This window comes from Myotis yumanensis, unplaced genomic scaffold (assembly GCF_028538775.1).
Source record: "Myotis yumanensis isolate MYYU_CA2020_CCGP unplaced genomic scaffold, mMyoYum1.0.hap1 SCAF_7, whole genome shotgun sequence".
Classification (NCBI taxonomy): Eukaryota; Metazoa; Chordata; class Mammalia; order Chiroptera; family Vespertilionidae; genus Myotis; species Myotis yumanensis.
The window spans coordinates 64,634,225-64,658,068 of record NW_027223758.1 but is presented as its reverse complement, the minus strand read 5'-3'; the positions used below and the strand labels follow the sequence as shown (position 1 = coordinate 64,658,068).

The 23,844-nt window shown below is 39.7% G+C and overlaps 1 protein-coding gene across 1 annotated transcript in view; it reads right to left on the bottom strand.

The window, feature by feature from the left end:
• Positions 1 to 12,321: 12,321 nt before the first annotated feature.
• The window catches only part of RNMT (RNA guanine-7 methyltransferase), a 28,734-nt gene continuing 17,211 nt past the window's right edge, over positions 12,322 to 23,844 (bottom strand). The window contains exons 9-11 of the mRNA XM_070420713.1: positions 21,711 to 21,812; positions 20,073 to 20,106; positions 12,322 to 16,742 (exon numbers count right to left, since the gene is read on the bottom strand). Coding sequence (XP_070276814.1) covers positions 16,705 to 16,742; positions 20,073 to 20,106; positions 21,711 to 21,812 — 174 coding nt within the window. The 3' untranslated portion in view covers positions 12,322 to 16,704. The remainder of the gene's footprint in view (positions 16,743 to 20,072; positions 20,107 to 21,710; positions 21,813 to 23,844) is intronic.

The window sequence follows — 23,844 nt, the reverse complement described above, 5'->3', positions numbered from 1 at the left end:
ACAACCACATCAAAATTACAACTAAACTACAGAACAACCATCATCCAGAACCTCTAGAAAGCTGCCTGAATGGAAGCCCTACAACTAGAGAAGAAGAAAGCACACCGAGACTGGTAGGAGGGGTGGAGGTGTGGAACGGGCTGGTCTGGCACCCGGGTGTGCCGCTTTTTTAATCGGGAGGGAGGTCATCTATGTGGAGACTGCCCGTGAGGAGCAAGGGGTCCCAGCCCCACACCAGACCCCCAGCCCAGGGTCCCAGAGCTGGAAAAAGAAGTCCTTATGGGCAGTAAGAACTATAGGCTGTAAAAACCAGTGTGGATTGGGGCTGTGACACAGAGGCTGCTGGAGGAGACCCAGCTGTTCCTCTTAAAAGGCTGGCACCACAAATTGAACTTACCAGGTCCTGCTTCCTCTGAGCTCCAGCACCAGGACGAGGCTCTGGGGGACACATTTGTCTGGCATCAGGGCAGGAACTCGGTGGCAGCTTTCTCCCAGACGGAGGTGCTCGCAGGAATCATTGTTCCTATGCTAGGACCTCCCCAGTCACAGGGCTGACTGGCAGCCATTTCTGTTTGCTCTGCCCTGGTGATTTCTAAGACCCCGCCTCATCCAATTTATAACCCCACCCAAGCTGCCTGCAACAGCTTTTGCATATAAATAGCCTGTCCTTGTTCAGACTAAAATATCTCAACAAGCTGCAGCTGGGTCAGGGAACCCCTATTAAAAAAAGGCCCAAAACCCGGCACCAGCACCAGCCTGCCTTGCTTCACAGCTGGGCCTTATCTGGGCATTTCCAAACCTGATACAAAGAGGAGGAATTGCAGATCTCTCTGTAGCTCCTGCTGGGTGGCCCCAGGCAGTGGCTGACTTTGCACCTCCCTGGAGACCCAAGAACCAGTGTACCCAATGGTCAGTATCAGACCATACCAGATTACAACTCTTCATATCCATAAGCCACACACTCAAGGGGCAGACTCAGTGAGCACCAAAGCCCCACTGAAGCAAGTCCTGCTCCATAGAGATGTCTCCTGCACAGCAGCTCTCCCACTGTAGTTGCAGCTGGTCCTCACAGTCAATTGGCCTGGAGGTCAATTCTTCCCAGTGACAACAACAGCAATCAAGTCTCAACTACGAGACTGTGCTCACAGCCCACAAAGGGGTACACCTAGAGCTCCCAGTTCAGGTGACTGAGCCACTGGGCCCTATAGGACACCTACTACACAAGGCCACTCTACCAACGCAAGGAGACATAGCAGCTCTAACCAATACATAGAAACAAACAGAGGGAAGCAACCAAACATGTGGAGACAAAGAAACATGTCACAAATGAAAGAAATGGAAGAAAGCAAACTACTGGATATAGAGTTCAAAACCACAGTTATAAGATTACTTGAGAATCTTCTAGAAATCTCCAAGGGACTTAGTGAGACTTTCAAGGATCTTAGTGAGAACGCCAAACACATGGAAAAGGACCAGTCAGAAATTGAGCATACACTGACTGAAATAAAAAATAATATACAGGGATTCAACAGTAGAGTAGAGGATTCTGAGAATCAAATCAACAATTTGAAATATGAGGAAGCAAAAAACACCAAACAGAAAGAGGAAAAAGAAAAAAGAAACCAAAAATATGAAGATAGTGTAGGAGCCTCTGGGACAACTTCAAGCATACCAACATTTGCATTATGGGGGTGCCAGGAGAAGAGAGAGAGCAAGATATTGAAAACCTATTTGAAGAAATAATAACAGAAAACTTCCCCTACCTGGTGAAAGAAATAGACTTACAAGTCCAGGAAGCACATAGAGTCCCACACAAGAGAAACCCAAAGAGGACCACACCAAGACACATCATAATTAAAATGCCAAGGGCTAAAGACAAAGAGAGAATCTTAAAAGCAGCAAGAGAAAAGCAGTTAGTTACCTACAAGGAATGCCCATATGACTGTCAGCTGATTTCTCAACAGGCCAGAAGGGTGTGGCAAGAAATATTCACAGTGATGAATAGCAAGGACCTACAACCAAGATTACTCTACCCAGCAAAGCTATCATTTAGAATTAAAGGTCAGATAAAGCGTTTCACAGGTAAGAAAAAGCTAAAGGAGTTCATCACCACCAAACCAGTATTATATGAAATGTTGAAGGGTATTCTTTAAGAAGAGGAAGAAGAAGAAAAAGAAAAAGATAAAAAATATGAATAACAAAATGGCAACAAATACATACCTATCAACAATTGAATCTAAAAATCAAAATAAACGAATAAGAAATTTAATGAACAGAATAAACTGGTAAATAAAATAAAATCAGAGGCATGGAAATGGAACAGGCTGACGATTCTCAGAGAGAAGGGGGGTGGAGAGGAAGAGATTAAACAAAGATCTTATATGTATATATGCATTACCTATGGACACAGACAATAGGGTAGCCAAGGCCTGGGGCAGGGCGGGGCAGGAACTTGGTGGAGGGAGGCAAAGGGGGGGGAGGGGGAGGGAGACATGTGTAATAATCTCAACAATAAAGATTTTAAAAAAAAGAAAGAAATTTAAATGTCAAAGTCAATAAATGCAATACAACATATCAATAGAACAAAGGGGGAAATTACATGATAGGTAAAAACTATTTGAAAAATACCCTTTTATATTTAAATACACACACACTCAACAAACTAGAAATAGAAGAACACATCCTCAACCTCATTAAGGACATCTAAGAAAAATGCACAGCTAACATCACACCTGATGAAAGACTGAATGTGTTCTCCCTAAGATCATGAACAAGACAAATGTTTACTCTTGCCATTTCTATTCAAAATTGTATTGGAGATTCTAATTAGGGCAATTAGGCAAGTAAAAGAAACAAAAGGCATCCAGATTGGAAAGCAAGAAGCAAAACTATCTGTTAACAGATGGTATGCTCTTATATACAGAAATACTAGAGTCCACTAAAAAGCTATTAGAACTAAAAAATAAATTCAGCAAAGTTGGAGGACACAGGATCAATATACAAACATCAATTATATTTTTATATATCAGCAAGAATTTTCATTGACTAATATAAAATATTGCTAAAAATATTGAAGATCTAAATAAATGGAACCACATCCCATCTTCACACATTGGAACACAAAATGTTGTTAAGATGATATAGTCCTATTCAAATTGATCTCCAGAATCAGAACAATTTCTATCAGAATCCCGGGAAGTCACAAAGGACCACATAGTACACAATTCCAATTATTTGAAATGTTCAGAAGAGGCAAATTTATAGAGACAGAAAGTACATTAGTGGTTGCCAAGTGCTGGGGGAAGGGAACAATGTGGAGTGACTGCTTGTGAGTACAGAGTTCCTTTTTGGAGTGGTGAAATCTTCTAAAATTAGAAAGTGTTTATGGTTACACAAACTCTGTAAAGGGGCAAATTTTATGGCATGTGAATTACATCTCAAAACTATGTTATAAAAAATGAAGATGAAAACTTTTAAATTTAATATTACTTGCCACCTATCAAAATGTTAATGTCTCAGTAAACATTACTGAGAATCTACTATATGTCATTAACTTGGTCTATAGATAGAGGATGAATAGACGATAGATGGATGATGATAGACAGACAGATACTCATTTACTCCCTACTCCAGTCCTATTAAGTAGGTATTATAAAAAATTTGATTTCAAAGAAATATAAAATTTGACCAAGGTCACCCAGCTTCTAAGAGGTGAGGCCAGGTTTCTTAAGCAGGTCTCTTTGGATTTTATACACATACCTTTTCCCTATCATATATTTTAAATATCTAACATGTTAATAAATTGCTTCTCTTCAAATAGTACATGCTCCTAAAAAAGTTTTCTAATCCCAGCTTGTTGGTTAAACAAAATATGAAGGAGGCAGAGGAAAAAATTAACTTCGTGCGGGTCACAGAAGTATAACTCATTTCCAGCATTTGTCAAACCCTGTAACGTTTGGGATTCTGGCATGTAAATCAGTGACAGTGGAGATAGTTTTATTTTGCAAAAGAACAAAAAACAAAGTGTTTAAATAGTTATATTCCTCCTAGTTTTCAAAGCACACTTTCATTTATTTTTTATTTTATTTTTACACAATCTCATGAGATTGTTAGAATCTCGTTTTACAATGAGAAAATGATGGTTAAGTGACTTTCCATGGTTACATGACTTGCCAAAGGCCACATGGTTTGTAAGTGAAAGGATTAGGATTCATGTCCAAGCCAAATCTTTATTTTCTTTAATAAACAGGTAGAAATCTACCTTGAGAGAAGTAGGAACCTGAAGTTGGGCATCTGCCCCAGAGAGGTGATTACCAGTAAACCGCCATGCCATATTTCTACTCACATAAGCCCAATGGGTGCTGTGTTCCAGAGGGATGTATTTCTACAGGTACACAGAAAAAGAACATTACAGTGAGGTACTATTCCTGGAGGGCACAGTCTCGCCCTGTCCCCCACATTTTATGATGATAATATATGAGAATAACTTTGCCCTAGTCTAGGAGTAACCTTAAACCTGCCTAATTTTTTGAATAGGTAAATCACTTGCAAGCTCTGTACTTCAGCCATTGTTGGTTACTAAGCACATTCAAGAACCACTCACGGTCCAGCTGGTGTGGCTCAGTGGTTGAGCACTGACCTATGAACCAGGAGGTCACAGTTCCATTCCCAGTGAGGGCACCTGCCTGGGTTGCAGATTCAAGGCAGCGATCAATGATTCTCTCTCATCATTGATGTTTCTATCTCTCTCTCCCTCTCCCTTCCTCTCTGAAATCAATAAAAATATATTTTTAAAAAACACAACTTAATCATATTGCTTTATCTTCCAGCCCAAATGGAGCAGTAGGAACTGGATTTGCCTCTTGTTCAAAACAACTAGAATCTGGACAAAACATATGAAACAGTGGTTTTCAAGACACTGGACATCAGGCAATGGAGAGCAGTGATTCTGGGGAGATGGTAAACAAAGGAGGTAAGTCTTACAATTGCCCCTCACTTACTGACTACCTAGAGAGTGTCCGGGCTGTGGTACAGGGCAGGGGAGCACAGGCAGTCTCTGTAAGTTGAGGAGCAGAGTTAGGAGTCTGAGGAGTCAGGCAGTTAGGCTAGTCAGCTGCCAGGAATCAGGCAGAGATCAGAGTCAGAGCAAACAGAGTTATCAAGGCAAAATATCAGAGAAGAGACTGCTGCACAGAGATAACTAGAAATCTTCAGACTCCCTTCAAAATGCAGCTGAGATATGCACGACTGAGAGGAAACAACTCAATGCCAGGTAAAGAATATATATATTTTTTAATCCTGACCTGAGGACATGTTTCCATTCGTTTTTTGAGAGAGAGAGTGAAAGAGAGGGAGGAGAGGGAGAGAGAGAGAGAAAGAAAAAAACAATATGAGAGAGACACATTTTCGCACATGGTCAGTTATATGTTGCTTTCTCTCGAGTTTGAAGAGCATGTGATGTTACAGTTAAAGTTCTAAGTACTTCATCACAAGGGAAATTAGTCAAGCACTCTGAAAGTGTTTTCACTCTTAATGTGGTGTATAGGGAGATATTAGAATAAGTTTAATCACTTTTTCAGTCGTTGTTTGCATCACTGTTGTTTTCATATCATGTTTCTGTTGTTTTCATATCATGTTTTTGTCGTTTTTATATCATGCCTCTGTTGTTATATCCTTTTGTTACTGTTTATTTATTAATAAATTTATATATTATTTTCATATATATTTTACTAATTTCCTTTCATCTCCCACACTTCTATTATAGAGAAAGGGCAAATAGCAATATTAAAATATCTCTGCTAATTAATTCCCTTTTTTAAAAAAATATATTTTATTGATTTTTTACAGAGAGGAAGGGAGAGGGATAGAGAGTTAGAAACATCGATGAGAGAGAAACATTGATCAGCTGCCTCCTGCACACCCACTACTGGGGATGTGCCTGCAACCAAGGTACATGCCCTTGACTGGAATCGAACCTGGGACCCTTGAGTCCACAGGCCGACGCTCTTTCCACTGAGCCAAACCAGTTAGGGCAATTAATTTCCTTTTAATGTGCATGAATTTAGTGCACCAGGATACTAGTCCTATCTAATAAGAGGGAATATGCTAATTGACCCTCACACCACCACAAAGATGGCAGCACCCACAGCCAATAAGGAGGGAATATGCTGATTGACTGCCACGCCCTCAAAGATGGCGGCACCCACTGCCAATAAGGAGGAAATATGCTAATTGACTGCCATACTCTGAAAGATGGTGGCACCCACAGGCACAAGATGGCGGCGCCCAGTCCCCTCAGCCCCACTGGGCCCACGCGCCTGCCTCCAGAGTCCCCCAGTCCCCTAAGCCCCTCAGCCGCCCAGGGCCGCCCAAGGCTCAGATAACCAGGATCGGCTGAGGCTTGTGCTGCCGGCAGTGGCAGCAGCAGAGCTGTGATGGGGGTGTTGCCTTCCCCTGATCGCCGGGTCGCCTCCCACCCCTGAGGGCTCCCGGACTGTGAGAGGGGGCAGGCCGGGCTGAGGGACCCCCCTCTCCAGTGCATGAATTTTCAGGCACTGGGCCTCTAGTTTAAAATATATAAAGCAATACAAAAATACCAATGGCATATTTCACAGATCAAGAACAAATACTCCAAAAATTTATATGGAACCATAAAAGACCCCAAATAGCAGCAGCAATCTTGAGAAAGAAGAACAAAGTTGGAGGGATCACAATACCAGCTATCAACTTATACTACAAAGCCACTGTAATCAAAATAGCCTGGTACTGGCACAAGAACAGGCATATACATCAATGGAACAGAACAGAGACCCCAGAAATCAACCCAAGCCATTACGTTCAGTTAATATTTGACAAAGGAGGAAAGAGCATACAATGGAGTCAAGACAGTCTCTTCAAGAAAAGGTGTTGGGAAAACTGGACAGGTACATGCAAAAAAATAAAATGAGACCACCAACTTACACCATACCCAAAAATAAACTCAAAATGGATAAAACACTTAAATGTGAGTTGGGGATGATCAGGCTGGCGGGGGGGAGGCATTTGGAGGTAAGCAGGCCGGCGGCGGGGGCAGTTGTGGGTGAGCAGGCTGGCAGGCAGAGTGGTTAGGGGCAATCAGGCAGGCAGGCAGGTGAGTGGTTAGGAGCCAGAAGTCCCGGATTGCGAGAGGGATGTCTGATCCCTGTAAACCGGCAGTAGGACATCCTTCAAGGGGTCCCAGATTGAAGAGGGTGCAGGCCGGGCTGAGGAACACCCCCTTCCCTGTGCATGAATTTCGTGCACCGGGCCACTAGTATCTGATAAAGGGTTAATATCCAAAATATATAAGGAACTCATACAAGTTAACAAAAGGAAGACACACAATCCAATTAAAAAATGGGGGAAAAGACCTGATTAGACACTTCTCCAAAATGGATACACTGAAGGCCAAGAGACATATGAAAAATGCTCAAAGTCACTGATCATCAGAGAGATGCAAAATAAAACGACAATGAGGTAATCACCTCACACCTGTCAGAATGGCTACCATCAACAAATCAACAAAGGACAAGTGCTGGTGAGGATGTGGAAAGAAGAGAACCCTCGTGCACTGCTGGTGGGAATGCAGACTGGTGTAGCCACTGTGGTAAACAGCATGGAGTTTCCTCAAAAAATTAAAAATGGATCTTCCATTCGACCCAGTGATCCTACTTCTAGGAATATATCCTAAGAAACCAGAAACCCCAATCAGAAAGAATGTATGCACCCCTGTGTTCATAGCAGAGCGATTTACAATAGCTAAGATCTGGAAACAGCTCAAGTACCCATTAGTAGATGAGTGGATACAAAAGCTGTGGTACATTACACCATGGAATTACTACGCAGCAGTAAAAAAGGATATCTTACCCTCTGAGACTTGGAGAGTATTTTGCTAAGTGAAATAACACAGTCAGAGAAAAATAAGTATCACATGATCTCACTCATATGTGGAATCTAATGAACAAAATAAGCTGATGAACGAAATAGCTCCAGAGACATAGAAGCATGGAACAGACTGTCCAATCTCAGAGGGAAGGTGAGGGTGGGTGGATGGGAAGAGATTAACCAAAGAACTTGTATGCATATATACATAACCCATGGACATAGAGAATAGAGTGGGGAATGTCTGGGGTGAGGGGAGTGGGGGAGATGCTAGAAAGGGTCAATGGGGAAAGAGGGGCACATGTGTAATACTTTCAACAATAAAGATTTAAAAAAGAAAAAGGAAAAAATAGACTAAAAGAGTGCTGATTCGCTTTTGTGCCTCTACAACTTAGATTCTAAATTAACTTCAGCATTTGCTAAAATGCAACAGTTGATTAAATTTTATGGACTTAATACATATCGGGGCTCAAATTATAGTTATACCTGCAAATTCCACTAAGTAAATAAATTATTATTATTATCTTGTTAATCCTCACCCAAGGATATTTTCCTGTTGATTTTTAGAGAGAATGGAAGGGAGGGGGAGAGACACAGAGAGAGAACATTGTTGTGAGAGAGACACATCAATTGGTTGCCTCCTACATGAATCCCAACCAGGGCCAGGGATTGAGCATGCAACCGATTGGAATCAAATTGACTGGAATCAAATCGGGGACACTTCAGTTCACAGGCTGACACTATCCACTGGGCCAAACTGGCTAGGGCTAAATTTAAAGGTTGTATTATTCCCTGTAATCTTATGAAAGTGGCTAAATATAGAGAAAAATAGGTAAAGCCTTGCCTAAATTTCCCATATTCATGGTACTGATTGCCCTAAAATATCCCATAGCGGGCATAGGTGCTCTAATCTAATGAATAACAAGTTGAAATTAAAGCCAGCCTTTGATACCTACAAGTTGACTTCATATGATGGGATCCCATGGATGCCCAATTAAAATAGTTAATATGACCCAACATAAAGTAGTTATTTGAGAAAACAGGGCCTTCAAGGATTAAAACTTAGTACAGTATAGAAAACCTCATTACTAAAGGGGTGATTTTCCTGACCCACTGTCCATTTGGCAGCCCAAGTTTGCCTGTTCTTAAACCTGGAAAAAAAAAATAAATGGTGCTTCTTGGTGGATGACTGCAAGCATAATGCTGTGGCTCCCTTCCCTTAATGCCCCATACCCAATAGTCAATATTATTAAAATTACTGATTCTATCCAATCAACAACCTGTAAATAACTTCTCTTACAGATTTGGCTAATATGTTGTATTCAGTGATCATTTCCACAGCCTCTCAGCTGCAGTTCGCCTTCACGCCTGAAAGGGCCCAATATTCCTTTTCCACGCTCTCCATGGGGCACCCTAACAGCTTTGCCCTCGGGCACAGTCTTTGCAGGGAAGACCTTCACTGCATCCACTTTCCCCAGGGACTCGGGTAGAACATTGCATTGAGGACTTCCTCCCCCAAGGAGATTTGCTTGACACACTTATGGACACATCCAACATCTATTAGTCTTTTTGGCTTCTGGTGGCAACCTTTTCATTATTTACAAATTTTACTTCCCAGTTGAAAACAATAGGCACTCCTGTTAGTCTCCTCAAAATGGCTTCACCCTTGAGGCTTTGGCAGTCTCCTCTCAGGCCTCCTGGAGCCTCCGGTCCACATATTATGGCCATATGTTGCTCAAGGCATTTAATGCAAGAAACTGCTCCTTCTGACCTCATGCTATACACCATTAAAACAAATGACTGGCTACCTACTGGGCTTTCCTGAAAACAGAGGCTCTCACAGACCCCGAGCCTGTGATCCTCAATACCTGGACACCGTTACCTTTGGGCAATGGAAAAGAAATAGCAACCCACAAGCTTGGCAGGTCACCAAGTCCTCCTCAAGACAGGATGGATCCAAACCGGGCCCTCTGCATATTCCATGTGCAAGAGGAGATGGCTTCCTGTCCTCAGGCCCTTGCCAGATGTGATGGTATTGCAGGAGTCACTCCTTCCTCAGACCCCATTGGCTACCTGTGGCCCTTCTTCCATGGCCCTTTCCTTTATTTAAAGAGGGCTATGTCTTGCCTCCCTGTAAATACTTGTTATATCTGAGGCTATTTAATAGTGTCTATTCTTATATTTATAAAATGTTGATCTAGCCCCCATCCCTAAGTGCATCTATAAGGCAAGATGCCTGGAGGTAGATGGTTCCAATCTAGGCTAACCAAGCAGCTCAACAATGTCTTTACGTATCCCCAAAGACGGGGAAAAGAGGAGTTTCTTCTCGTAAAACTTTCATTGGGGAGTAAAACCTTTCCCAGAAACCTCTAAATAGACTTCCGTGGATGTTATTAGCCAGCACTGGGCCTAGTCATCACCCCTCAAAGATGCCCACATCCTCATCCCCAGAACCTGTGAATATGTGACTGTATGTGGCAAAAGAGGCTTGGCAGATGTGAGTGATTAAGGATACGGAGATGGGAAAAATTATCCTAGGTTGTCCGGTGGACTCAAAGTAATCACACAGGTACTTAGAAAAGCAGAAGGGCTCACATTCTTTACATGTTGGAGCTGAAACCACAAGTCCACCTTTTTTAAAATGCTTGCACAAATATAGTTCAAGTGCGATCTCAAGTATGTGGCAAGTCAATAACTCCCTCTAAGTAAAGTTCACGTGAGTTTCTGGGAGTTGTGGAAACGCATGAAAGCCACCCAAATGAGAACAGGCAGAGGCTCTTTACTCAGCGCTTACTAGAGCAAGGAGTCAGTTGCCCTCACAGGCATCTGGCAGATACTCAAAGGCAGGAAGGGAAGTAGGGACGTTTTAGAGTGAGAAAGGAAGGATCCACGTATGCAGTGGTGGCACTGGGAGACTGGAGGTGAGTTACCTAGAAGCAGTTTCCTGTGACTGGATGGGGGAGCATATTTGGCTTCCTCTGATTGGTCCAGAGGTACAGATGGGGCAAACATAGAGAAGTTGGTAGTCAATAACTGCAGAGGTTATGGGTCAGAGTTCTATTATCATCTATGGTTTGGCCATTGTCCAATTGTATCTTCAGTCTCTCAGAATTTGCCACTCATCCCTGCTTCCTGTTGCCACAGAATGGCATTTTCCCTTCAGCTCACAGGGCTCCCCAGACGCTGGGGAAGGCACTAGCTGTGAAGTAACACAGAGTCTGGGTACGGAGTTTTAGTTCTCAGCCAGAGTCAGTCAGGAGGGAGGACATCTGGAACTAGTAGTTTGGAGAGTTGTAGCCAGATACTAAAGGGACCTGGAAAAATTGAAAACTGGGTAAGGATTAACAAATTTGGCAAAGTTGAAAAGGCTGCCACATGAACAGCATGCATAGTACTTCACAATTCTGTGTATATATTCTGGTGAGAAATACATTTATATATTTACATCACTTACTGGGCACCCACAGGGCATGAAGAACTCTGAATTATCCCCAGTGCTTGAAAATTTGAAGGAATTTCCAATTAATAAACCCAGGGAGCCGGGTTTTGTCTGCTGCTAATGACTTACTCATTCTAAGTGTGGGGATCACTGTCAACTTCAAGGAAAGACCAAACATAAGGAAGGTAGAAGCATCAGACAATTGCTAATGGAGACCGTCAGTAGCATTAATAGCACAATGGTAAACATTATAGAAAACATCTTTCAGCATTCCAGGTTAGCCAGGGCAATCAGACACTGCAACAATCTGTGGTGAAAAACCACTGTTAAAGTTCTTAATGCAGTGTTCTTTCCCTAAACCTCACAAGCCGACAGGACACCCTCAGGTATGTATGGATTTGGTAGTTTTCATAATCATAAGCTTGGAGTAGACAAACATTTCCTGAGCAAAATATGCCTACTATGAAGAACACTGGTAAATTGTACTATATTAAAAGTAAGCGTTTCTTTTCATCAAATACATTCTCACAACACAATACATTCAACAAAGAACTTGTATCCAGAATAAATATATTTTTCAAAACCACCAAGTTAATAGAATAAAGACAGTCTACCCAATAGAAAATTGGGGAAGAAGTTGAACAGGTATTTCACAAGAGGACACTTAAAGACCAATAAGCATATATGAAAAGTACTCAATCTTGTAAATAATCAGTGTAATAAAACTAAAGCCACACTGAAATACTGCTACATGCCTGCTAGGAAAAAAAGGAAAAGACACCGTTAAGTGTAGGCAGAAATACAGGACAACTGGAACTTGGGAGAACTGGCTGGAAGCATCCAGCAAAGCTGAAAATATTGTATGTCCTGTGACCCTGCAATTTCACCCCTAGGCAGACATGTGTACCAAAATTCATGTACAAAAATATTTGAAGCAATACTACTAATAATTGTTCGCAAACTGGGAATGAACCAAACATCCATCAGATAAATAATATGTGGTTTATTCATGCAGTGGAATACTATACAGCCATGAGAATGAACCATGAACAAATACATGCAATAAAAATCTCACGTTAATGAGCCAAATACAAAATACATACTATTTGATTCTATTTGTGTAATTTCCCAAACCAGACAAAACTAATCTGTGCTCTTAGAAATTAAGATAGTGGTTCCCGTGGGGAGGTAGTAACTGGAGAGGAGCAGGAGGGGCTTCCAGGGGACTGGTAATATTGTTGATCTGGCTACAGTGTTCATGTGTTTCATTTGTGAAAAATCACTGTTACACTTCAATTAGAAGCTAAAACGAAGCTCAATGAAGAAATGATTCCTTCTCTTGGCCCCTCCCCTTGGCTACACTCTCAACTCCTGCCAGTTCCCAATGGTGAGGGGTAAAGAGAAGCACCCCTCACTGACTAGCATACGGACTAACCTAGACCTGCAATGGGACCGACTGCTGAAGAAGTAGGTCTACCAAATGTGAAATGAAGACTGCCTTCCTGCCTGATGATCATTCACTTTCTCCCCTCGTCCCCTAGTGCCTAAATGTCCCCCTGCTCTCTGCCCCAAAGCCTTACTTGGTAGTAAATGTTCCTCTCAGAGAACACTTAAATAAGTTTTGAACAAAAGGATGGAGTGTCCCAATAGTTAACACTTCAAGTTGCAGGATGGATAGGCAAGGAGTCATCTGAGCCTTTTTAACACCCCTGGAGGAATATAACATGCAATTGAAATGCAGGCCTGACTGGGTTTTGTGGGATGTTCCAATCTTGGCTCTGCCTTGGGCAAGTTTGTATCCCCTCTGTGCCTGTTTCCTCATCAAAATAAACTTAGCCCTATCCTTACCACATACAGTTTTTATAAGGGTTAAATGAGCTGCATATGAAAGTTAGAAAAGTGACTGACATAAGATAGGTGCTTAATGTCAGCTGACTTTGTCCAAGGTTTGCTGTCCCCAAGGAAGCAGGGCCCGGGAGTTCAGAGAGCAGAGGCTGGGCGTCCCACACTTGCTCGGAACTGCAGTGAGGAGCAGGCACACATGCTTCAGAGCTAAATGGGAGCAGAGGAGGAACCGAGGACACAAGGTGGAGGAGGTGGCCTGGCCTTCTCCAGCTACATATATATCTGTAAATAAGCCTACCATTAAATAAGTGTAGCACCCACTGCATCTGTTATCTTCAAGGAATCAGGAATGTTGCTGTCAGAGGGTGGAAAATGAAGAAACTTCTTATGTGGTGTGTAGTATTTTATATAATAGCAATTAGGGAGATGATGACATCATATACCTATGCTTCCTAGCTGACCAAAGGGCCAGTAAATGCCACAAGCATTTTCGTACTTTATTTACACAGCCCTGGTCCCTGGATCTGGCTTCTATTTAAAAAATCCAGAGAGGGTGGCAGTGACTGGTTCATGATACATCAAAGCCTGAGGTAGACAACAGAAAGTCATTTTATCAACAGTGAAAAATAATGTCCTACTGAATATCCACGAGAATATTCACACTGGCATTTACAAACACTTACGCAAGCCCAATCTTCATTAGAATACTTGAAGACATATCAAAATAACATAATGGCAATACACTTATGAAGGCTGAAGAATAAATTCCCCAAAGAGCTAATGGGATTGGAGATCTGAACAGCTGATTGATAGCTGACGCTTTTTCTGCCTCTCCAATGATGATCAACATTGTACCTCGCCTCAAAGCCTGTCTCCCAGTGTAAACCTCTTTTCTGATGCCCTATCTATGCTATTAACACAAATGCAGACCGCAATCCTATTTCCTCAATTTCCAAGTTAGGGAGGGGATAAGCCAGGAAACTGTACTGATAATTATAAGGATTCGTTAACAGAGGTCAAAGTCTCTAAATCAATGCCTTCTCTCCCTTCAGGCAAATTTCTTTGGGAGTTACACCAGAACCAGAGGCTTGGTAGACACAGAAAGAGCAGTTACTACCTCCAGGCTTCGTGCTGTCTGTAGGTTAGGACACCGCCCCTTTGAATGCAGCTGGAATCGCCATTTCTCTCCCTCAACACTATGGCTAGTAATGCCTTTCCTTAAGCATATTCTACTTTAGGTCCAAAGAATTCAATTTGAGTATTCTTGGTTATACCATACTCTATGTTCCTAGAGCAGTCCTTCCAATCTCAGGTTGTGTTCTTTCCACAAATGGCTGCTTTACCCTAATTTCTACTTTCATCTTCAGAGGACAAACTGAATGGCAGGTCTGGGAGTGCCCTGCGGTCATTCCCATGAACCACTTACATCACTGTTCTGACAATGAAAAGCCATATCTTTAATGGAAAATCACCAAATATTTAGACTGTAGGTATATGTGGGGGGGAGGGGAGGTCCTATCAGCTTTTGCCTTGGTGATGGTGGGCAGGGGCCACCTTTTCCTAATACAGGTGCAGAGAAGGTGATGAGGCCAACTAAGCTCAAGGAAAAGGGCAACTTCCACAACTCCGCATCCTCAGACATGACGGCCTCTCCTGCACACGCAGCAGCTCACTCAGACCTGAGCCCTGCTCCATCCATTCCGGATCTCTTCCGCTTCCTTCTACCCACGGCCCTGGACCTTGCTTCTCTCTCTGCTTTCTATTAAAATTACTCCATCCTTTAGGCGATTCTTCCTTTCTCCCAAATTATCCATGGAGTGGAAAGAGCAGGAGGAGGCTAAAAGCGGTTTATTATTTGCTTAGACTCAACTAAGACCATTAAATGAATAATGATAGGAAATAATAAAACTTTCGTTTCTATTGAACTTTCACAATACTCTCTGGTACTTCCTCCAGAACTAAAATAAACCTCGATATGCAATACTAAGAGCTCACCACCTCCCTCTCCTCAGCACCATTACAAAAACCTGAGCTTGCTAGCTAACAGCAGCCACTATAATTGGAAGTACTATTATTTATTTCCCCAAATGACTCATGGCAATCACCACCAAGGGAAAAAGACTTACTTTTTGTAAACTGTTAACAGTTTGGTGATTGACAGATTATTGAGGAAACAGAAATTAGGTAATTCATGTTTCTTGCTAAAAGATTTGCTATTCCAACACCATAAACAATAACATATATATAAACAAACTGAGAAATACACTTTTTAAACAAGTACTCAGGATTATTAGATAAATAATGTCTTTTAAATGTGCTTTAAAGAAATTATTTTTGAAAGAATATGCAGTAATTGCTCTGCTTTGTTCAAGTTCTTACTACATCTAAAAATTGGCAAGTTTTCTAAATTGTGATGTGACACTATTTAGGAGAACAGTTCACCTAGCTGTCAATTTTGGATGAGCAGTCAAGCAAGAAGCCATGATGATTGGAATGGTTTTGATATAGCAAATGCAAATTCTGAATGGTGATGAGATGCTGGATGCTACCATGCAAAGTACATTGTAACTGAAGAGTAGATACTGCTGCTTCTTTCTGGGCTGAAAGGAGTAACGGATCTATAGCATGTAACGCCATAACCTAGATCTAACATGGGAGAATGAATCTGAAGTTGTCAGCTTTTTTTACAGTCACATCCTACAATTGCAGTTCCATATTTAAATCTGAGGATAATGTGCAATAGGTTTACATGGGAGAGTTTTTATTATATCTTGAGAAAAAAACGATGGCATTTTTGTTCAATGAAGAAAGGTAAATCTAATTATATTCTTGATACCTAGAAACATTAATTGGCAGGAATTTCTTCAGAGAAAGTCCTCCAGATCTAAAGCAGTTCTGTGCTGGCATCCAAAATGTTCTATCCAGTTCCAGAAATGTGTCATATTAGCAAATAAAATAGTTACTATTTGTAACGAAATGTAGTAACTGGCTAAAATTCTAGGTTAATAACTATTATGACCATTTAAAATTTAGTTTATTACTTTAGCGATACCTACTGAACACTTCTTACATTCAATTGTACAGATATGCAATCCATTTAATCTTGAAAAACACTATATAAAACTATAGAAATGAGAGAACCCACTTGCAAACTATTACACTCCCTCATCAATTCTACAACTGTAATAAATTTAATACTGTAAATGGACAAAACAAATCAGAGCACTGTGGAAAGAGTTCAGCAGCTTTAACAAGTCATATTGTAATTTTTATGAGCTAAGAGAGTAGAGGCAAATGGAATTCTTAGAACATTAAAAATAGATTTTAAAGACAAAGGTCCCAACTTATTCTTATATACACACACAAAAGTTCATCTGTCACAGACAGCAAATATTGAATGCATACACTGGAGTTTCCGGCACCATCCTGTACATTAAGAATAATTAAACAGAAAGTTGACAAATTCATCTAAGGTGGATCATTCAAATCTATATAAGATGAAATACAGCTGGTTCTGGTGATCACTGCTGCTTCTCAAATGCAAAAACCAAGTAAATACCTAAAAAGAAAATAAGTAAAGTTACAGTTTGGTTCATCAAATCCTCAGGGAAAACAAAACAATCTCAATCCTATTTATAATTTGGTGAAAATTCTTAGGCCTTCAAGCAGCTTTTAATGAGTCATTTAAAAAGCAGATAAGGGATTATATGTGATGTTTATTTGAAAACAAATGTCAGTATACTCAGTGACAACATCACAGCCCCTGAGAAGACCAATTCAAAAGCTTTAAAAATCTCTAAACACAGTTTAAGAAAACTGAAGAATATAAAAGCAAAGAAAATTAAAACTAAAAAAATCTTAGGACTAATTTTTTTTTAATCCAGAGCAATATATATATATTAAGAATTTTATTCAGAAAAAAACTAAGAAGAAGAATTATAAGGAATATATAACATGCATGTAAAAATTCCAATAACTAAATTGCTATGATGCATGGCCTGGTAAGGAAAGTGAGCTAAAGGTTACATGATAATCGAAGCTTAAAGATATTAATCTGGCCCCAATGATAGTCCTCCATGAATCCAGCCCCAAGGGCACTCTCTCTTAAATAAAATTTCTTACTTTACTGTGTATTCACTCAAAGACATCTAAATGCATCTAAGGTTCTTCACTCTGAACCCCACCTAAGGTTCACACCTACAATATCTTCTTAATACAATACCAATAGGCTTTATGGTAAGAAAGTACCTGAAAAGATGACAAATCATCAAAACATCACAAGGATGTTCAGGGTGTGTGTTAGGACTTCATTCAACTAGTGATGGCAGGCCACATAACTTAGGAGTCTTCACTCCTTTAGTTAACTTTTGAACAAGGAACATGTGAAGGATGGCAGACCATGTAACATTCTCCTGATCCTTCAGCTTTCTGCCCTTCCAACCCAGCCTGTATGGATACCAGTTTTTCTAAAACACTACTTCGACTTTATCCATGCTATTCTCTGCTCCATATCTGCTAGTTCCCAATTTGATTTGATTTGATTTTGCGCCATGACAGGTGGAAAGAAAACAGGCAGGATAATCATCAACACTGCAGATTCTTCTAGAGCAGCGGTTCCCAACCTGTGGGTCGCGACCCCTTTGGTGGTCCAAGGACCCTTTCACAGGGGTTGCCTAAGACCATCCGGCATATCAGATATTTACATTACGATTCATAACAGTAGCAACATTACAGTTATGAAGTAGCAACAAAAATAATTTTATGGTTGGGTCACAACATGAAGAACTGTATTTAAAGGGCCAGAAGGTTGAGAACCACTGTTCTAGAGGATAAGGAAGCAAAGTAATCTAAACATTCATCTAAGATTTAGAACAGACCAGCATTACTTAACCTTGCCCAGCACTCCAAGGTTGCAGTGCAATCCTGCCCAACCCACTCCCAAATACCTATATACCTACTGCAACCGCCCTCCCCCGACAGTCCTGTCCTTTCCACCTCAAGAGTCATTTAAAACCACCAAGATACAGTGTCTGATTTCAGAGAAGCAATTGTAACTTTCTAATTCAAACATTCTGAAAGTCTCACTCATATAAAATGCTTTTTTGCGTAGGCATTTCAATTGGGATTTTAAGAAACAAATCTTGAACCACTTCTAAAAGCAACCCAGCAACAATTTTCTACTTCCCTTTCACATTTAAAGTATCTGTGTAGAAGCAGCAGGCTGGGGTAATAAATGCTTAATGATTAGACCAGCAGGAGTTCAAATGTAACTTCGTACACTTATTAGACTGTGAGACTAGGCAAGATACTTTCCAGCCCACGAAGCCCTCTAGTTTACAACAGTGTGCCTTATCAAAGAGTTGAGTGATCCCGAGAGCTATAACCTGACTGCAATTTGGCCATTGCTCCTTTCGTATTGCTTTTCACATTTCTAACCCATCTTCTCCTCAACTGTCTGGGGCTATCTAATTCATTTATAAAGTCTGCAATGAATATAAACATACAGCTATAAGCTACAGCCGTCACACCATCAAAGCCTCCGACCAAGTTGTCTGCCCTCACACTGTGCTGTGTCATCTCCAGTTTGGGGAAATGAAATGTGTAGGTTTATGCACACATCTCAGGTGTCAAAGAAGATTATGTCTCTATCTCTAGCACAGCTTCAATCCCTTTTCAACTAAGGGCACCAATATTCTGAGACAAGCTCAACATGCCGGCCCTATTTGTCTTCTTTCCTTTTCTTCTCTATCCAATTTAGCAAGTCCTAAGAAAATGTCTTCTGTGGGCTTCTATGAGGCTGTGGTTTTGAGTATGGAACACTGTGACCTTAGCCAAGTTATTTAACTGCTTTTTCACCTGTGAAAAGTAGATATAATAAACAATAGTCTACTTGTAAAGTTGTGAGGATTAACTGAGTTACAACATATGAAAAGCTAAAAATAGTGCCTGGGCACACACTAAACACTTGCTAATATCAAGTATTACTTTTTTCTCAGGTTTCAGGAGTTTTCATTAAACTTTCTTTCACCTATTTTTCCCATTACAGTTACTTCAGCAATTAAAATTGTTTGCCCAGCTAGTGCATTTATTTTGTCTGTTTTTTCCATTAGATAGTACACTTCTAGAAGGCAGAGATGATAACTTATTTACCTTTTTATTCCTTCCCTAAAGCCCTTTCATAGAACTTTATGTAAGTCAACACTCAATGTTTATCAAATGGCTTATCTTTGAGTAGTACTTATGCCTTCAACATAAGTACCAAGTATTTAAATGAACAGTGCAAACTACCTTTTAAGTCCTCAGGGCAACCACATAAGGGTATTACCATTATCCTACCAGTAAGGGAGCTGACTTCCTCAACATCAATTTGCTGAAGAACCTCAAGACTTCACAGATTTGTCAGGTCTCTGACTTCTCTTCCAAAGACAGGTACCTCACTTTACAGTGTCTCCATATCAGGCCTGTTCCCACCCTCTAAAATATTTACTCAGTGCTCCTTCACTAAACGTTCTAGTATCTATTACGCCTTCACTGTCAACACCAGAGTGGCCAAAATCAAATAAAATACACAGAAGTGTTCTATAAGCCATAATTTCCGATAGAAAGCTGAGGTAAAGCCATCAAATACAAAGGGCTATGTAGTTAATGAGCAGGCAATGAAAATGTTTAGGAATGTTCATAAAAGTTTAAATTAAACAACATTCTGCATATATTTTCTCTTGGCATTAAACAGCTGTGCAAACGGGGAATTGGACATAAATAGGGATTTTGTATAATTAAGTACATACACAACCTAATGTGTCAGAAAAATTCTCAATTTCAGATTTTAATGATCACTTTAAAACAATCTTTGAAAATGTCAGTAAATCTACACTGATGATATACTCACTTGTAGCTTCCCATTCTGATTTACTTAAGGTACCCTAAAATTACAAAAAAAAAAAGAAAGAAAAGAAAATTTCAGATTGACTATGGAAGTACAGTTGATCTTTGAACACAGGTTTGAACTGAATGGGTCCACGTTTATGTGATTTTTTTTTCAATAAAACATTTCCTTTTCTCCAGCTTACTTTATATAATACATTTAACATATAAAATATGTGTTAACTATTTACATTATCAGTAAGGCTATTAGTTAAATTGGGGGGGGGGGATGAAAAGTTATACATGGATTTTCAACTGTGCAAGGGGTCAGTACCGCTGACCACCATGTTGTTCAAGGGTCAATTCTATACATATGCACTTACTTTTCAATAATGGGCAGAGGTGTCCAAACACTATCTTTGCTCTAAATATACAAATTACTATAAATATTACTGTGACCTGACATAAAATAAATTATAACCTTTAACACCACCCTCTCAATACTTCTGCCCTCCTGCCAAATTCTCTAAACCACTACTTCTCAACTGAAGGGTGAATTTGTGTAAAGAGGGTATTTGTGTGTGTGTAACTAAAAAAGCATCTAGCTTGTACATTTAACTTGGAAAATAAAAAAAACCAAAATGCCTATCTCAAAACATCAAATAGCCCTAGAGGAAGAAATAAAATTTTTATGTTTTTACAGAGAAATCACCAAATGAAGTACATATCATGCAAAGGAACTAAATTATATTTAAAATAGTTATCAAAATATTAAAAAACATTTTGATATAGTAATGTAATGGCTAACGTGATAATAGTAGCAATTCTAGCAACTAATGTAATTTTGAAGAATTGATTAATGTAAACAATATTCTAAGATGCCAGCAGAAATGTGCTATGCAAATATATATAATTTCTATTAATGACAAAGTCACAGTTACAGATAATACAACTGTAGTATTATCGTGTTCATGTAGAAATCAGTGAAAATGAAAATGTAATTTTTCACCATCTGTTCATGAGCCCTGAATTTTATCTATGGAACACCATGGGATAGTAGAACCTAGGTTAAGATATAATGATATAGCAAGAAAACTCAAACTAAGCCTCGTAACATTTTCCTCATCTTTACTGCTTCATATATAGCACTCAATTCTCAATTCACTGAAGTATGTTTTATTCCACAGTCTATGGTTAAAAAAGTCATGAAAACGTAGGGTAAACAGATTAATGTGAATCTGATTTATAACTCAGTAAACCCACGTTCTGTATACCCAGCGGTTCTCAACCTGTGGGTCGTGACCCCTTTGGGGGTCGAATGACCCTTTCACAGGGGTCACCTAAGACCATCGGAAAACATATATATAATTACATATTGTTTTTGTGATTAATCACTATGCTTTAATTATGTTCAATTTGTAACAATGAAAATACATTCTGCATATCAGATATTTACATTATGATTCTTAACAGTAGCAAAATTACAGTTATGAAGTAGCAACGAAAATAATTTTATGGTTGGGGGTCACCACAACATGAGGAACTGTACTAAAGGGTCGCGGCATTAAGAAGGTTGAGAACCACTGTGTATACCAATGAAATAATTTCCTAAGTTTCCATATGTACTTTTTTTCAGAAAATATGTTAAAATTTGAAAACTTACCAAAGGTAATCTTACTTGGCTATTCTTTATGTACTGTGCTGCATGTTCATAGTCATCTGCCTTTTCAGAAGCAAGTTTGGAATTCTCATTTGCAGGATATGGCTAGGGAAGCAAGTCAAACTCCTTGTTAAAATATTACACTGAAATTTACAATGCAGAATAAACATACTAAATCACTGAAATAAAATAATTAACACAATAATTCCCAAGTATTACTTCAGGAAGACATGCTACATATACTTATGAAATATATATATCCTATATAATAAAAGGCTAATATGCAAATTGGCCAAATGGCAGAACAACCGATTGGTATGACATGCACTGACCACCAGGGGGCAGACACTCAATGCAGGAGCTGCCCTCTGGTGGTCAGTGTGCTCCCACAGGGGGAGCGGCACTCAGCCAGAAGCCTCTCCCGCCTCCTCAGCAGCACTAAGGATATCTAACTGACAGCTTAGACTCGCTCCCCATGGCTCCTGGACTGTGAGAGGGCGCAGGCCGGGCTGAGGGATACCCACTTCCCTCCCCTGTGTGCACAAATTTTTGTGCACTGGGCTTCTAGCATATATATAAAAAGGGTGGCAGGCAGCAGCAGTTATGGTGAACTTGATCATAATCAGAATATTTGAAGTTGGACTAAACTGTATCATCTAATCACCACCAAGGACCACTTAGCAACAAACACTTGCAGCTCCCTGACTCAGTCAAAGGCTTTTTCTGTTACAACACAAAGCTGAAGGAAGGTATTATCAAATGAGCTAAATACTAATTTGAGCATTACAGCTATTTAATAGCCACGGAAGGCATGAGCAGCAATTAGAAACAATACAAATGAAAAACTCTAGTCAACAGAGAACCCAGTGAGTTTAACAAGAAAAGGAAAATAATCTAGCCTCCAAATTATAGGTAATCTCCATATTCTCATAAGCATCTGAAGAAAGGTCATCAAAAAAAGAAAAGGGGTGTGTGTGTTTTTAAGAGTATGCTGGCCAAATGTTTATTCAAAGTACCCCAAGCACTATCTATAGGGCATTTTAACTAATTTCTCTTTATACTATGAAGAATAGTGCTTTGGAAATACATGTAAATCAAAACATAAATTACACAGACCCGTGGTTGGCAAACTGCGGCTCAGGAGCCACATGCGGCTCTTTCGCCCCTTGAGTGTGGCTCTTCCTAAGCCTTAGGAGTACTCTAATTAAGTTAATAACAATGTACCTACCTATATGGTTTAAATTTAAAAATTTGGCTCTCAAAAGAAATTTCAATTGTTGTACTGTTGATATTTGGCTCTGTTGACTAATGAGTTTGCCAACCACTGACATAGACTATTTAATATAACAACTATCTACTCTATAAAAATTATATATTCTTTACCAGCTAGCAAGAAACAATTTTAGACCTAGATCTCCCTGACAAATGTGTAAGAAAATGATCCGGGAATGTCTACTGTGCTATCTTCTCTTTCTTTTCTTTATAAATATCCTACAGTGAGTGGAGGCATTAGAAATTTAACTATTTGTTTGCTGTTTAAAAAGTATTTGGCTTTTTGGACTTCCATATTGTTACCATTAGCAACTATACTCTTGATCGCATCTTAACACAAGATATAAGAAAATCATTTGTGGTCACTAAATTCTTTTTTGAACTTTTAACCCCACATTTTATAGTTTCATTGCATCACGAAGCTTCAAAACTTTAATTTGAATGTCTGCCAAACTATTCTGTTGTAAATTTTTTCTTACCAGTATAATCAGACTCCTCCATGTGATTATTTGCCTGTCAAAAATCTAGTTTCACTCCCCTATTGATCATTTTCAAAGACCAAATAACACAACTATGAAGTTCCAAAATTGATTTTTTTTCCCTAAACTTGCTAAAATGTACATATCCTGTGAAGTATCTCCTCTCAAAGCAGTTACCTTTCCAGGACTGTTTCCAGGTGAGAAAAAAGGAAAGAGGTGTCTTATAACCAGTGATGGCGAACCTATGACACGTGTGTCAGAGGTGACATGCGAACTCATTTTTTTGGTTGATTTTTCTTTGTTAAATGGCATTTAAATATATAAAATAAATATCAAAAATATAAGTCTTTGTTTTACTATGGTTGCAAATATCAAAAAAATTCTAT